This window comes from Erinaceus europaeus, unplaced genomic scaffold (genome assembly GCF_950295315.1).
Source record: "Erinaceus europaeus unplaced genomic scaffold, mEriEur2.1 scaffold_1260, whole genome shotgun sequence".
Taxonomy (NCBI): Eukaryota; Metazoa; Chordata; class Mammalia; order Eulipotyphla; family Erinaceidae; genus Erinaceus; species Erinaceus europaeus.
In genome coordinates this window covers 6,128-17,578 of record NW_026647778.1, presented here as the reverse complement: position 1 = coordinate 17,578, position 11,451 = coordinate 6,128, and the positions used below count along the sequence as shown (strand labels likewise).

General features: G+C 41.7%; 1 protein-coding gene across 1 annotated transcript; it reads left to right on the top strand.

Annotated features, from left to right (window-relative positions):
• The first annotated feature begins 379 nt into the window (after positions 1-379).
• Positions 380-4,092, top strand: LOC132536468 (cilia- and flagella-associated protein 206-like). Its single transcript, XM_060184379.1, has 2 exons — positions 380-525; positions 3,641-4,092. The coding sequence occupies exons 1-2, from the start codon at positions 382-384 to the stop codon at positions 3,869-3,871; spliced, it is 375 nt and encodes a 124-aa protein (XP_060040362.1). The 5' UTR covers positions 380-381; the 3' UTR covers positions 3,872-4,092.
• The last annotated feature ends 7,359 nt before the right edge of the window (positions 4,093-11,451 follow it).

Genomic DNA, 11,451 nt, shown 5'->3' with positions numbered 1-11,451 from the left:
TATCGTAAAGGTGTTTCAGTATTTTAAACAAATGTGATTTGCACTGTCAACTTAGTAACTGTTTTAAATGTCTTTTCATTGCCAACAGGTATTTATTATACTACCAATTATGAAAGCTGGAAAGAGGCATTTCACTTGGGAATGAAAGATATTGGGTTTTCCCCTCTCCAAAACCAGGCACTTAGTCACAATGCCCAGGAAAATAATTACATTTAAGTCAATAATTGTTGGCTTATTTTGTCATGTTAGTTGATATTTACAAATATATTTCATTTATAGAAATTCTTATTTTTCTAACTTTTGTTAGCTTCAGCTAAATGATTTTAGTTAATTGTAAATTGACATTTTATATACATTAATTAAAGAACTTTATTCTTTCAGATGAAAGACATTGACAAACATTATGTAAAACCAATTACAAAGTGTGAAAGTAGTACACAGACAGATACACACTTATTGCCACCAACAATTGTGAGATCATATGAATGGAATGAGTGGGAATTAAGAAGAAAAGCTATAAAATTGGTTAGTAACAATATTTTCTTAGTTTTTGAAAGTTTTCAGCTATAATATTTCAAACAAATGTTTTATGACACCACATCCACCACCCAGATTAATGTGTGTCTTCCCAAGTACACATCCCTGAAGTCAAGTCCGATTGCCACATGGGGTACCTTTGGTAGCATTGAAGGAGTTAGTGGATGATGGAGTAATGCTGTGATATCACTGTATTCCCCCTCCCCATAAAATAAATTAAAAATTAACCCAGGAGTTGGGGAGATAGCATAGCTATTATGGTTTCACAACAGACTTTTATGCCTGAAATCTGAAAATCCCAGGTTCAATCCCTGGTACCATTACAAATTCAAGCTAAATAGATTAACTGGAATTACTGCTCAATGCTGGTATTGCACATATACAAGGGTTAGAATGATGTAGCGGTGCTATGATGTCTCTTTTCTTGTCTCTTTAAAATAGAGAGTTATGGAGTCAGGCGGTAGTGCAGTGGGTTAAGCGCACATGGCACAAAGCACAAGGACTGGCATAAGGATCTGGGTTTGAGTCCCCAGTTCCCCAAATACAGGGAAGTTGCTTCACAAGTGATGAAACAGGTCTGCAGATGTCTCTCTTTCTCTCCCCCTCTGTCGTCTTCTCTCTCCATTTCTCTGTCCTATCTAACAATGATGACATCAGTAACAACAACAATAACCACAACAATAAAACAACAAGTGCAACAAAAGGGAATAAATAAATATTTAAAAAAATAGAGAGTTAAAGATATGTCAGAGGCAGTGGCTTCAAACCTATGAAAAATGTGGGCACCACATTAAAAAAGTGTGCCCCCTTTCCTTCTCTTATTCTTCTGGAAACCCTTATTAGTATTCATTTATTTGTTTGTTTTTTAACCAAAGCACTGCTTAGCCCAAGTTTATGGTAGTGCTGCTGAGCTTCAGAGCCTCAGGCATAAGTCTTTTTTTATAACCATATGTTATGTCCCTAGCCCCAGAAACCTTACAAGGTGAATCTTGATATTGTCCCATGAGTCTCTTATATTTCAGTTGTTTTAATTTTTTTTCTCCTATTCTCCTTTTCATAAGCTCTTCCTTTCTTCCCATCCTGAGTAGTTTGTTTAACCTCATTTTTTTTTTTTTAACCAGAGCACTGTTCAACTCAGCCATATGGTGGTTTGGGAGATTGAACCCGGGACTTTGGAGCCTCAGGCATGAGAGTCTGTTTGCATAACCATTATGCTATATACACTCCACTAGTAATCCATAAAAGGAATAAGATGTTAAGTATAATCTTTAAAACATTAGAATTTTTTGTGTGTGTGCCACCGCGCACGCAGCTCATGTCATTTTTATTTATTTATTCCCTTTTGTTGCCCTTGTTGTTTTATTGTTGTAGTTATTATTGATGTCATTGTTGTTGGATAGGACAGAGAGAAAGAGAGAGATGAGGGGAAGACAGAGAGGGAAAGAGAAAGATAGACACCTGCAGACCCTGCAAATGGGGGGGGGGGATAGGGGGGTGCTGGAACCCAGATCCTTCCTCCGGTCCTTGCTTTGCGCTACCTGCGCTTAACCCGCTGTTCTACCGCCCGACTCCCAAAACATTAGTTTTTATATGAAAAATTTAAGATGAAACCCATTTTGAAAAGAAAATGAAAACTTAAATTTTCATTTAAAAGAAAAGAATGTGAGGGGTTGGGGATGTGACTAAGCAACAGAACACACACTTTGCATGTGTAAATCCCTTGAGTTTGAGTCTCCAGAACTTCCCCCACCCCATCATCGCCACCAATTAGGGTGGACCTTGAAGGGTTTACACTAAATTAAATATACCAGAAAGAGAGAGAGAGAGAATACCTTTATATTCACTGATGTGTGAAATATTAAGAAACAAACAAACAACCTCTTACAATCCAACAGAATGGTGGCTTCCAAAGAATAATAGAAAGGAGTTCTGCAGCAAAGGTGATTTGATGGGATGATGATTGATGGTAACTAGACCTTTGATGGTATGGTACAGACAATTGTTGATGTGTAATGTGGTATTCTTGAAATTTCTGCAGCATCATTAGCCCATACAAACTTAATGATAAATAAACTAACACTGCTTAAAAGATAGAAATAAAAATACAGGCAGGATCCAGGTGATTAGAATGAAAATGCTGGTAAGAAGAGTATGAGAGGGAGTTGGGTGGTAGCTCAGCAGGTTAAATGCAAGGAAGATCCTGGTTCGAGCCCCCCCCCCCCGAAACAGGTCTGCAGGTGTCTTTCTCTCACCCTCTCTGTCTTCCCCTCCTCTCTCCATTTCTCTCTGTCCTATCCAACAACTACAACATCAACAACAATAATAACTACAACAACAATAAAAACAACAAGGGCAACAAAAAGGAAAATAAATAAATATTAAAAAAAAGAAGAGTATGAGAGATGCTTTAATTATAAGAGGTAAGTTAAAGTTTTAGATTTTGGAGACTAGTGGTAAAGAGAGGTCCATTCTAAGCAAAAAGGAGAAAAAGTAAAATAAAGCAAAAACAGTGGGCAGATGCATGTTGTATGAATTTCAGAATATAAAAATAACTAGATTATGTTAATAAGTTATTGATTTCAATTAATTTAAATCTATGTTCTTCTTTGGGTCCATTTTTAAAGATTTTATATGATTTTCTACATCTTAGAAAAGGATATTCAGGAGTCAGGCGGTAGCGCAGCGGGTTAAGCGCAAGTGGCACAAAGCGTAAGGACTGGTGTAAAGATCCCGGTTCGAGGCCTGGCTCCCCACCTGCAGGGAGGTGGCTTCACAAGCAGTGAAGCAGGTCTGCAGGTGTCTATCTTTCTCTCCCCCTCTCTGTCTTCCCCTCCTCTCTCAATTTCTCTCATATCCAACAATGACGACAACAATAGTAACTACACAATAAAACAACAAGGGCAACAAAAGGGAATAAATAAATAAATATTAAAATAAAAAAAGAAAAAAGAAAAGGATATTCACTTCTTATCATATTCTATACTTTTTGGTGTTCTACTTTTTTTTTTTCTCCCTACATTTCTTTGTGGATGAGAAAAGAGATCAGGCAGGAATTGGTTGTTCTGTAAAGAAATGTTAATATCGCTCTTTTCTTTCTATTTAGACCAATTTGCGTCAGAAAGCTACTCACTCTGTACAAACAGATCTTAGTCACTTTAGAAGAGAAAACAGTTCACAAGTATATGCTTTAAAGACTGATAGCACTCAGACTACAAAAGAAAGCTCCACCTGCGTTCCCAGGCCTCAAATTTACATAGCTGGCCTCCGAGGGGGACATGGAAAAACCACCAAGGGGATCAAAGTGAATTTAACTAGAGCTGTTGATGAAACCTAAACAGAGACCATAACTCTAAAGTAGATGTCACCGAATTATGAAAATGGTAATCATTACATTTTTTTCCCATCCATGAACATTCATTCATTTTGTAAGGATGGCAGATGCATTGGCTGTGTAAATGCTTTTGGGATTCTCACATTCACTGTCAAATTGCTATAAAACACTGAAAAATTTTTTTCTGTAAAACAGCTTTCATCCTATTAAAATGTAAAAGTAAACCTTTGTCCATTCATCTTTTATTTGTTAAAAAAAAACATTAGTGGAACTAAACCTGAAATTATGATGACATTTAGACTTTAATGTAAAATTATTATAAGATAGAAGTTTTTTTTAAAGATTTTATTTATAAGAAAGATAGGAGGAGAGAGAAAGAACCAGACATCATTCTGGCACATGTGCTGCCAAGGATCAAACTCGGGACCTCATGTTTAAGAGTCCAAAGCTTTATTACTGTGCTACCTCCCAGACCACTAGAAGTTTACTTATTTTTTATTTTTTAAATTTATTTATTTTTAAATATTTATTTATTCCCTTTTGTTGCCCTTGTTGTAATTATTATTATTGTTGTTGTCGATGTCATTGTTGTTGGATAGGACAGAGAGAAATGGAGAGAGGAGGGGAAGACAGGGGGAGAGAAAGATAGACACCTGCAGACCTGCTTCACCACTTAAGAAGCGACTCCCCTGTAGGTGGGGAGCTGGGGGCTTGAACCGGGATCCTTGTGCTTTGTGCCGCCTGCGTTTAACCCACTGTGCTACCGCCCAACTCCCGAAGTTTATTTTTGATAGAGAAATTGAGAGGGAAGGGGAAGACAGAGAGAGATACCATTCATGAAGCTTCCTTTCTGCAAGTGAGGACCTGGGGCTTGAACTCCAGTCTATGTATGTGTGCTCAACCAGGTGCACTATCACCTGGCCCCTATTTTAATTTAATTTTTTTTTTATTGCCACCAGGACTATTGCTGGGGCTTAGGGCATGCATGACAAATCCATTGCTCTTGGGCACCTTTTTCCTTCCTTTTCTTTCCTTTTCTTCTCTTTCTTTTTCTCCTTCCTTCCTTCCTTCCTTCCTTTCTTTCCTTTTATTTGACAGGGAAGGAAAAAACTGAGAGGCAAGAAGGGCAAGTGATCATCACTGTTTGCATGACTGTTTCACTTCTCATGATTGTAGGTGGGAGAATGGATTTGAACCCAGGTCCTTGTGAATGCACTCTACTGGGTGTAACACCAACCAGCCCTGAAGTCAAACTATGACCACAGGATTATTGCCCTAAGAGACTAAGAATAACCTGGGAGAGAATTTTTTGGTTAAAAAATGTCCAGGGAGTCGGGCAGTAGCATAGTGGGTTAAGCGCACATGGTGCAAAGCACAAGGATGGGCATAAGGATCCTGGTTCGAGCCCCCAGCTCCCCACCTGCAGGGGAGTCGCTTTACAAGCGGTGAAGCAGGTCTGCAGGTGTCTATCTTTCTCTTCCCCCTCTCTGTCTTCCCCTCCTCTCTCCACTTCTCTCTGTCCTTGTTGGTATGCTTCTGAAAACCCCTTCTGTTTCATTGGTTTAATCCCCCCTGCTTAACACTATTCTATTTACATAGCCACTTCATTCTATTTACATAACAGCTGTTAACAAGCACCACCCTCCCTCCAGGGCATTGGTGGTTCAGTGGTAGAATTCTTGCCTGCTCCGCCCCCTCTCCTTGTCATACCCTGATTTTCACCAGTCACTTTTCTCTCCACCCTCTCTACGTCACATCTTGTTTACACCCTACTTAGAAAGTATGTAAGGACAACTTTGTTCATTTTAGTTGTGTTAGTTTAGTTTTAGCTTAGCTTGGTATAGATTGCGCTGCGTCCTGCATGAATAAAGAGATATTGCGTACAACTCAACCATGCGTCCCTGGTTGTCTGTTACCTGCCCGTGAAGCCAGCCCATCGAAAACAACATGTCCTGGGAGTCGGGTGGTAGCGCAGCGAGCTAAGTGCACATGGCGCAAAGCACAAGGACCAGCATAAGGATCCCGGTTCAAGCCCCTGGCTCCCCACCTGCAGGGGAGTCTCTTCACAGGCGGTGAAGCAGGTCTGCAGGTGTCTGTCTTTCTCTCCTCCTCTCTGTCTTCCCCTTCTTCTCTCCCTTTCTCTCTGTCCTATATAACAATGACAACAGTAGTGACATCAATAATAACAATAATGACTACAACAATAAAACAAGGGCAAAAAAAAGGAAATAAATAAATATAAAAGAAAACAACATGTCCTATCTAACAACAATGACATCAGTAACAACAATAATAACTACAACAGTAAAACAACAAGGGCAACAAAAGGGGTTAGATAAATATAAAAATTTAAAAACAAAGTTCAGTACTAGAAAATTTGAGTCTAAGGATAATAATGATGGTAAATCAAGTGACTGGAATTTGAGCTGTGAAAAGATAATTTGGAAGACCATTCTGAAGGGAATGGCACTAGACCAAGGAAGAAGAGAGGGAAAAAAAAGTCTGTAATCATGACTTAAAAGTAGAATGAAGGGGGGGGGTCGGGCGGTGGCGCAGTGGGTTAAGCGCATGTGGCGCAAAGTGCATGGACCAGCATAAGGATCCCGGTTCGAGCCCCCGGCTCCCCACCTACAGGGGAGTCGCTTCACAGGCGGTGAAGCAGGTCTGCAGGTGTCTTTCTCTCCCCCACTGTCTTCCCTTCCTCTCTCCATTTCTCTCTGTCCTATCCAACAACGAATAGCGTCAACAAGGGCAATAATAATAATCACAACGAGGATACAACAACAAGGGCAACAAAAGGGGGGAAAAATGGCCTCCAGGAGCGGTGGATTCATGGTGCAGGCAAGGAGCCCAGCAATAACCCTGGAGGGAAAAAAAAAAAGTAGAATGAAGGGAGTCGGGCTATAGCGCAGCGGGTTAAGCGTAGGTGGCGCAAAGCACAAGGACCGGCATAAGGATCCCGGTTCGAACCCCGGCTCCCCACCTGCAGGGGAGTCCCTTCACAGGCGGTGAAGTAGGTCTGCAGGTGTCTATCTTTCTCTCCTCCTCTCTGTCTTCCCCTCCTCTCTCCATTTCTCTCTGTCCTATCCAACAACGACAACAATAATAATAACTACAACTAAAACAACAAGGGCAACAAAAGGGAATAAAAAAAAAAGTAGAATGAAATCTTTTTAAGATGTTATTTTTTTATTATTTTTTTTACCAGACCACTAATCAGCTCTGGCTGATGGTAGTCTGGGGGATTGAACCTGAGACTTCAGAGCCTTAGGCATGAGAATCTCTTTGCATAAGTGTTATGCTATCTACCCCATCTGAAAGAAATCTTTAGGGACCTCTTTGGCCATAGATGTGCAGGATAGATAGGTCCTCTACTCACTCAATGCATTACTTACTGTCTCAAAACAAGAAAATAATAGTACCCAACTCATTTGGGGTGTAAAGAGAGATGAGTTAGTTGTCACCTGTAAAACTTTTATATGGTAAGCTTATCAACAATCTTAGCTAAGGGAGGAAAGAATCTAATGCTCATTTCTATTGCATGCTTATTTGCATTTCCCTCTTTTTTCTTTTTTTTAATATTTATTCCCTTTTGTTGCCTTTGTTGTTTTGTTGTTGTAGTTATTGATGTTGTAGTTATTGATGTCATTGTAAGATAGAACAGAGAAATGGAGAGGGGAGGAGATGACAGAGAGGCAGAGAGAAAGATAGACACTTGGAGACCTGCTTCGCTGCTTGTGAAGCGACTCCCCTGCAGGTGGGGAGCTGGGGGCTCCAACCAGGATCCTTACTCTGGTCCTTGCGCTTTGTGCCACCTGTGCTTAACCTGCTGCGCTACTACCTGACTCCCTACATTTTATTTTCTAGGGCTCAGTGCCTCAGATAATATTTGGTACATTACTGCTTTCTATAAATGTCTGATGAATAAACTAAAGAATATAAGATGTGAAAAAAGGTCAAATAGTAAACTTAAGTAGAAATAGGATTGACACAAATTATACAGAAATAAATATGGACTGCATATCAGGGAGGGAGAGGAGGAGGGGGGGAGGAGGAGGGGAGGGAGGAGGGGAGGGGGAGAGGAGGGGAGGGAGGGGGAGGGGAAGGGGGAGGGGAGGGGGGGAGAGGGGGAGGGAGAGGGGAGGGGAGGGGGGGAAAGGGGGAGGGAGAGGGGAGGGAAGGGGAGGGGAGGGGGAGGGAAAGGGGGAGGGGAGGGGGAGAGAAAGGGGGAGGGAGAGGGGAGGGAAGGGGAAGGGGAGGGGAGGGGGAGAGAAAGGGGGAGGGAGAGGGGAGGGAAGGGGAGGGGGAGGGAGAGGGGAGGGGGAGGGAAAGAGGGAGGGGGAAAGGGGGAGGGAGAGGGAAAGGGGAGGGAGAGGGAAAGGGGGAGGGAGAGGGGAGGGGGAGGGAAAGGGGGAGGGGGAGGGAAAGGGGAGAGAGAAAGGGGGAAAGGGGGAGGGAGAGGGAAAGGGGAGGGAGAGGGAAAGGGGGAGGGAGAGGGGAGGGGGAGGGAAAGGGGGAGGGAGAGGGGAGGGGGAGGGAAAGGGGGAGGGGGAGGGAAAGGGGGGAGAGAAAGGGGGAGGGGGGGAAAGGGGAGGGAGAGGGGAGGGGGAGGGAAAGGGGGAGGGGGAGGGGAGGGGGAGGGAGAGGGAGAGGGGAGGGGGAGGGAAAGGGGGAGGGGGAGGGGGAGGGAAAGGAGAGGGGGAGGAGAGGGAAAGGGGGAGGGAGAGGGGGAGGGGGAGGGAAAGGGGTAGGGGGAGGGAGTGGTGGAGGGGAGGGGGAGGGAGAGGGGGAGGGGAGGAGGGAGGAGGAGGAAGGAGGATAGAGGAAGGAGAAAGGAGAAGAAGAAGAAAAAAGAAATTATAGTAACCAAACATGAGAGCAGAAGTCAGGGAAAGCTAAGCTTAAATAAACATTAATGATTATTACTAACTTTAAACTCTCCCAGTTTAGACATTGAATTTCAAATCATCTGTGCGTGACTTAGGCAGGGGTGCAGTGACTAGAGTTGAACTTAAAAGCATCAGGTCCCAAGTTTGATGGTGTGATCCCTGGCATTGCATGTACTAGTTTTCTCTCTGTTCTCGTTCTCTCTCTCCCCCCCTCTCATGTTAATGAATAAATAAATCTTTTTTGAAAAGAAATGATTAGGTCAAGGAGTTAGCATAATAGCAATGTAAAGCCCTTTTCTGCATGAGGTTCTGAGGTCCCAGGTTCAATCTAATACTGCTGTAAGAGCTGAGTAGTTCAAGTGTATTTTTCCAATTATATACATACATAGTTTTTGTTTGTTTGGCCACCATGGTTATTGCTGGGGCTCAGTGCTGGCACTACAAATACACTGCTCCTGGCAGCCATTTTTGATTACTTGCCTGCCTTCCATCCTCTATCTATCTATCTGTCTGTCTGTCTATCTATCTATCTACTTTATTGTATAGGACAGAGAGAAATTGAGAGAACAGAGAAGGAAATAGAGAGGGAGAGAGAAAGACATCTGCAGACGGGCTTCACTGCTTATGAAGCATCCCCCTTGCAGGTGGGAATGGGGGCTTGCACCTGGGTCCTTGACATTGGTAATATGTGTGCTTAACCAGTTGCACTGCCACCTAGCTCTCAAATTTATTATTATTGTTGAGAGATAAAGAAAGAAGGGTACATAGAGTCCAGAGCACTTCTAAGCTTTGGCTTATGGTGGTGCTGAATATTGACCTTGAGACCTCAGAACCTCAGACATGAGAGTCTTTTGGCAAGCATTGCGCTGTCTTCTCGGCCCCCTTTTCCCAATTATAAAATGTAACAATTATTATGGCTATTACTAGGGTTTCAAATAGCTACATCAATCAGTGCTTGAAGCACTATAAAATGACTTAACCATCAAGGAAATGACCTAATGGTTAACAAGTTGAAGACTGTTGTTGCTTCTAACTAGGGATGTATAGAAATCTAAAAATTTCCACCAATAACTCAAATTCGTTACATGAGCAATATGAAAATACTAACTTGAAAATAATAAGTTCATTGCAGCACTATTGCCTCATTATTTCCAGTAGCCCAAGATATGGAAACAATCCAACTTCTGGACAATGTATGAATGGACAGATAGATACTTACACACAGGAATATTTTACTACTTAGCTGCAAAAAAGAAGAAATCTTGCCATTTTTGACAACATAGATGGACCTTGAGGGGAGTGTACTAAGTGAAGTAAGTTTGAAAGAAAAAGCCAAGCAAGAGATAACAAAATAGAAAACAAACCCTTAGATTGATATACTGTGGTGGTTACACTAGAGGAAGGAGGTAGCATTGTAACAGGACAAATTGGCGATTGGTGACCAGACATTTGCTTGTTGGTGTGCTGTGATATACACAGCTACTGAGGTGGTGAAAGGTACATCTGAAACCTACAGTGTTGCATGTGAATGATAGTTCAATAAAATCCCAGCAATTGGAAGTCCGGCAGTAGCGCAGCGGGTTAAGCGCAGGTGGCACAAAGAGCAAGAACCTGCTCAAAATCCCGGTTGGAACCCCTAGCTCCCCACCTGCAGGGGAGTCGCTTCACAGGCGGTGAAGCAGGTCTGCAGGTGTCTATCTTTCTCTCCCCTTCTCTGTCTTCCCCTCCTCTCTCCATTTCTCTCTGTCCTATCCAATGATGACATCAATAACAACAATAATAACTACAAAAAAAAAAAAACAGGGCAACAAAAAAGGAATAAATAAATAATCCCAGCCATTTAGGCACACAGATTAAAAGCAGTTTTTTTTCTTTAGCAAAACCTAAGTCAATTCAGAATGGCAAAAATATAACACAGAAACACTAACTGCAAAGTTAGAGGGAAAAAATTTCCCCAAGGCTACATGACAGCTGAACACATACTAACAGTACTCTTTTCGAGTGTCTGCTTTCTAGCTGAAGATTTTCATCCTCTAAAATAATACACTATTAGGAGCCTTGTCATTGAAGTTGTATCAGTAAGTATTTTGCCAGATAAGTCATTTAAAAACATGATACCAATTTGTGAAAGTGAAGGTTAATGCAGCTAAATGCATTTATGATATGTCTAATATACTTGAAGCCTTCCGGTATGAGAATTAGGAAGTTACAACAGATGTTCTAAGTAGGTAAATACAATTAATGTCTGTGGTGACGATACGGATAGGGGCATAAAACTTCCAGACAACATGCAATATAAATTCATTTTAATTAAGAGGTAACAGTGGCCGTGGAGGTGGCACAGTGGTCACAGAACTTTCAGCTTAAAGGCATGAGATCTCCAACGAGAACCCAGGCATCACATGTGCAACAATATTTTTTAAAAAGTAATCCAATCACAGAGGAGGACCTAGTGGGGGTTGTATTGTGTGGGAAATGTTATGCAGGAACAAACTATTGTATTTCATTGTGGACTGTAAACCATTAATCCCCCAATAAATAATTAAAATTTTGTATCTATGTACAATTGAGTTTTCTGGAAATTGAGTACTTTGCCTTCATTAAATTTACTTCATCAAAAACAAACAAACAAACAAAAACCAGCCATCCAATCAATAGTGGATAACAATGGAAGTTACAAATGCTACCGAGAAG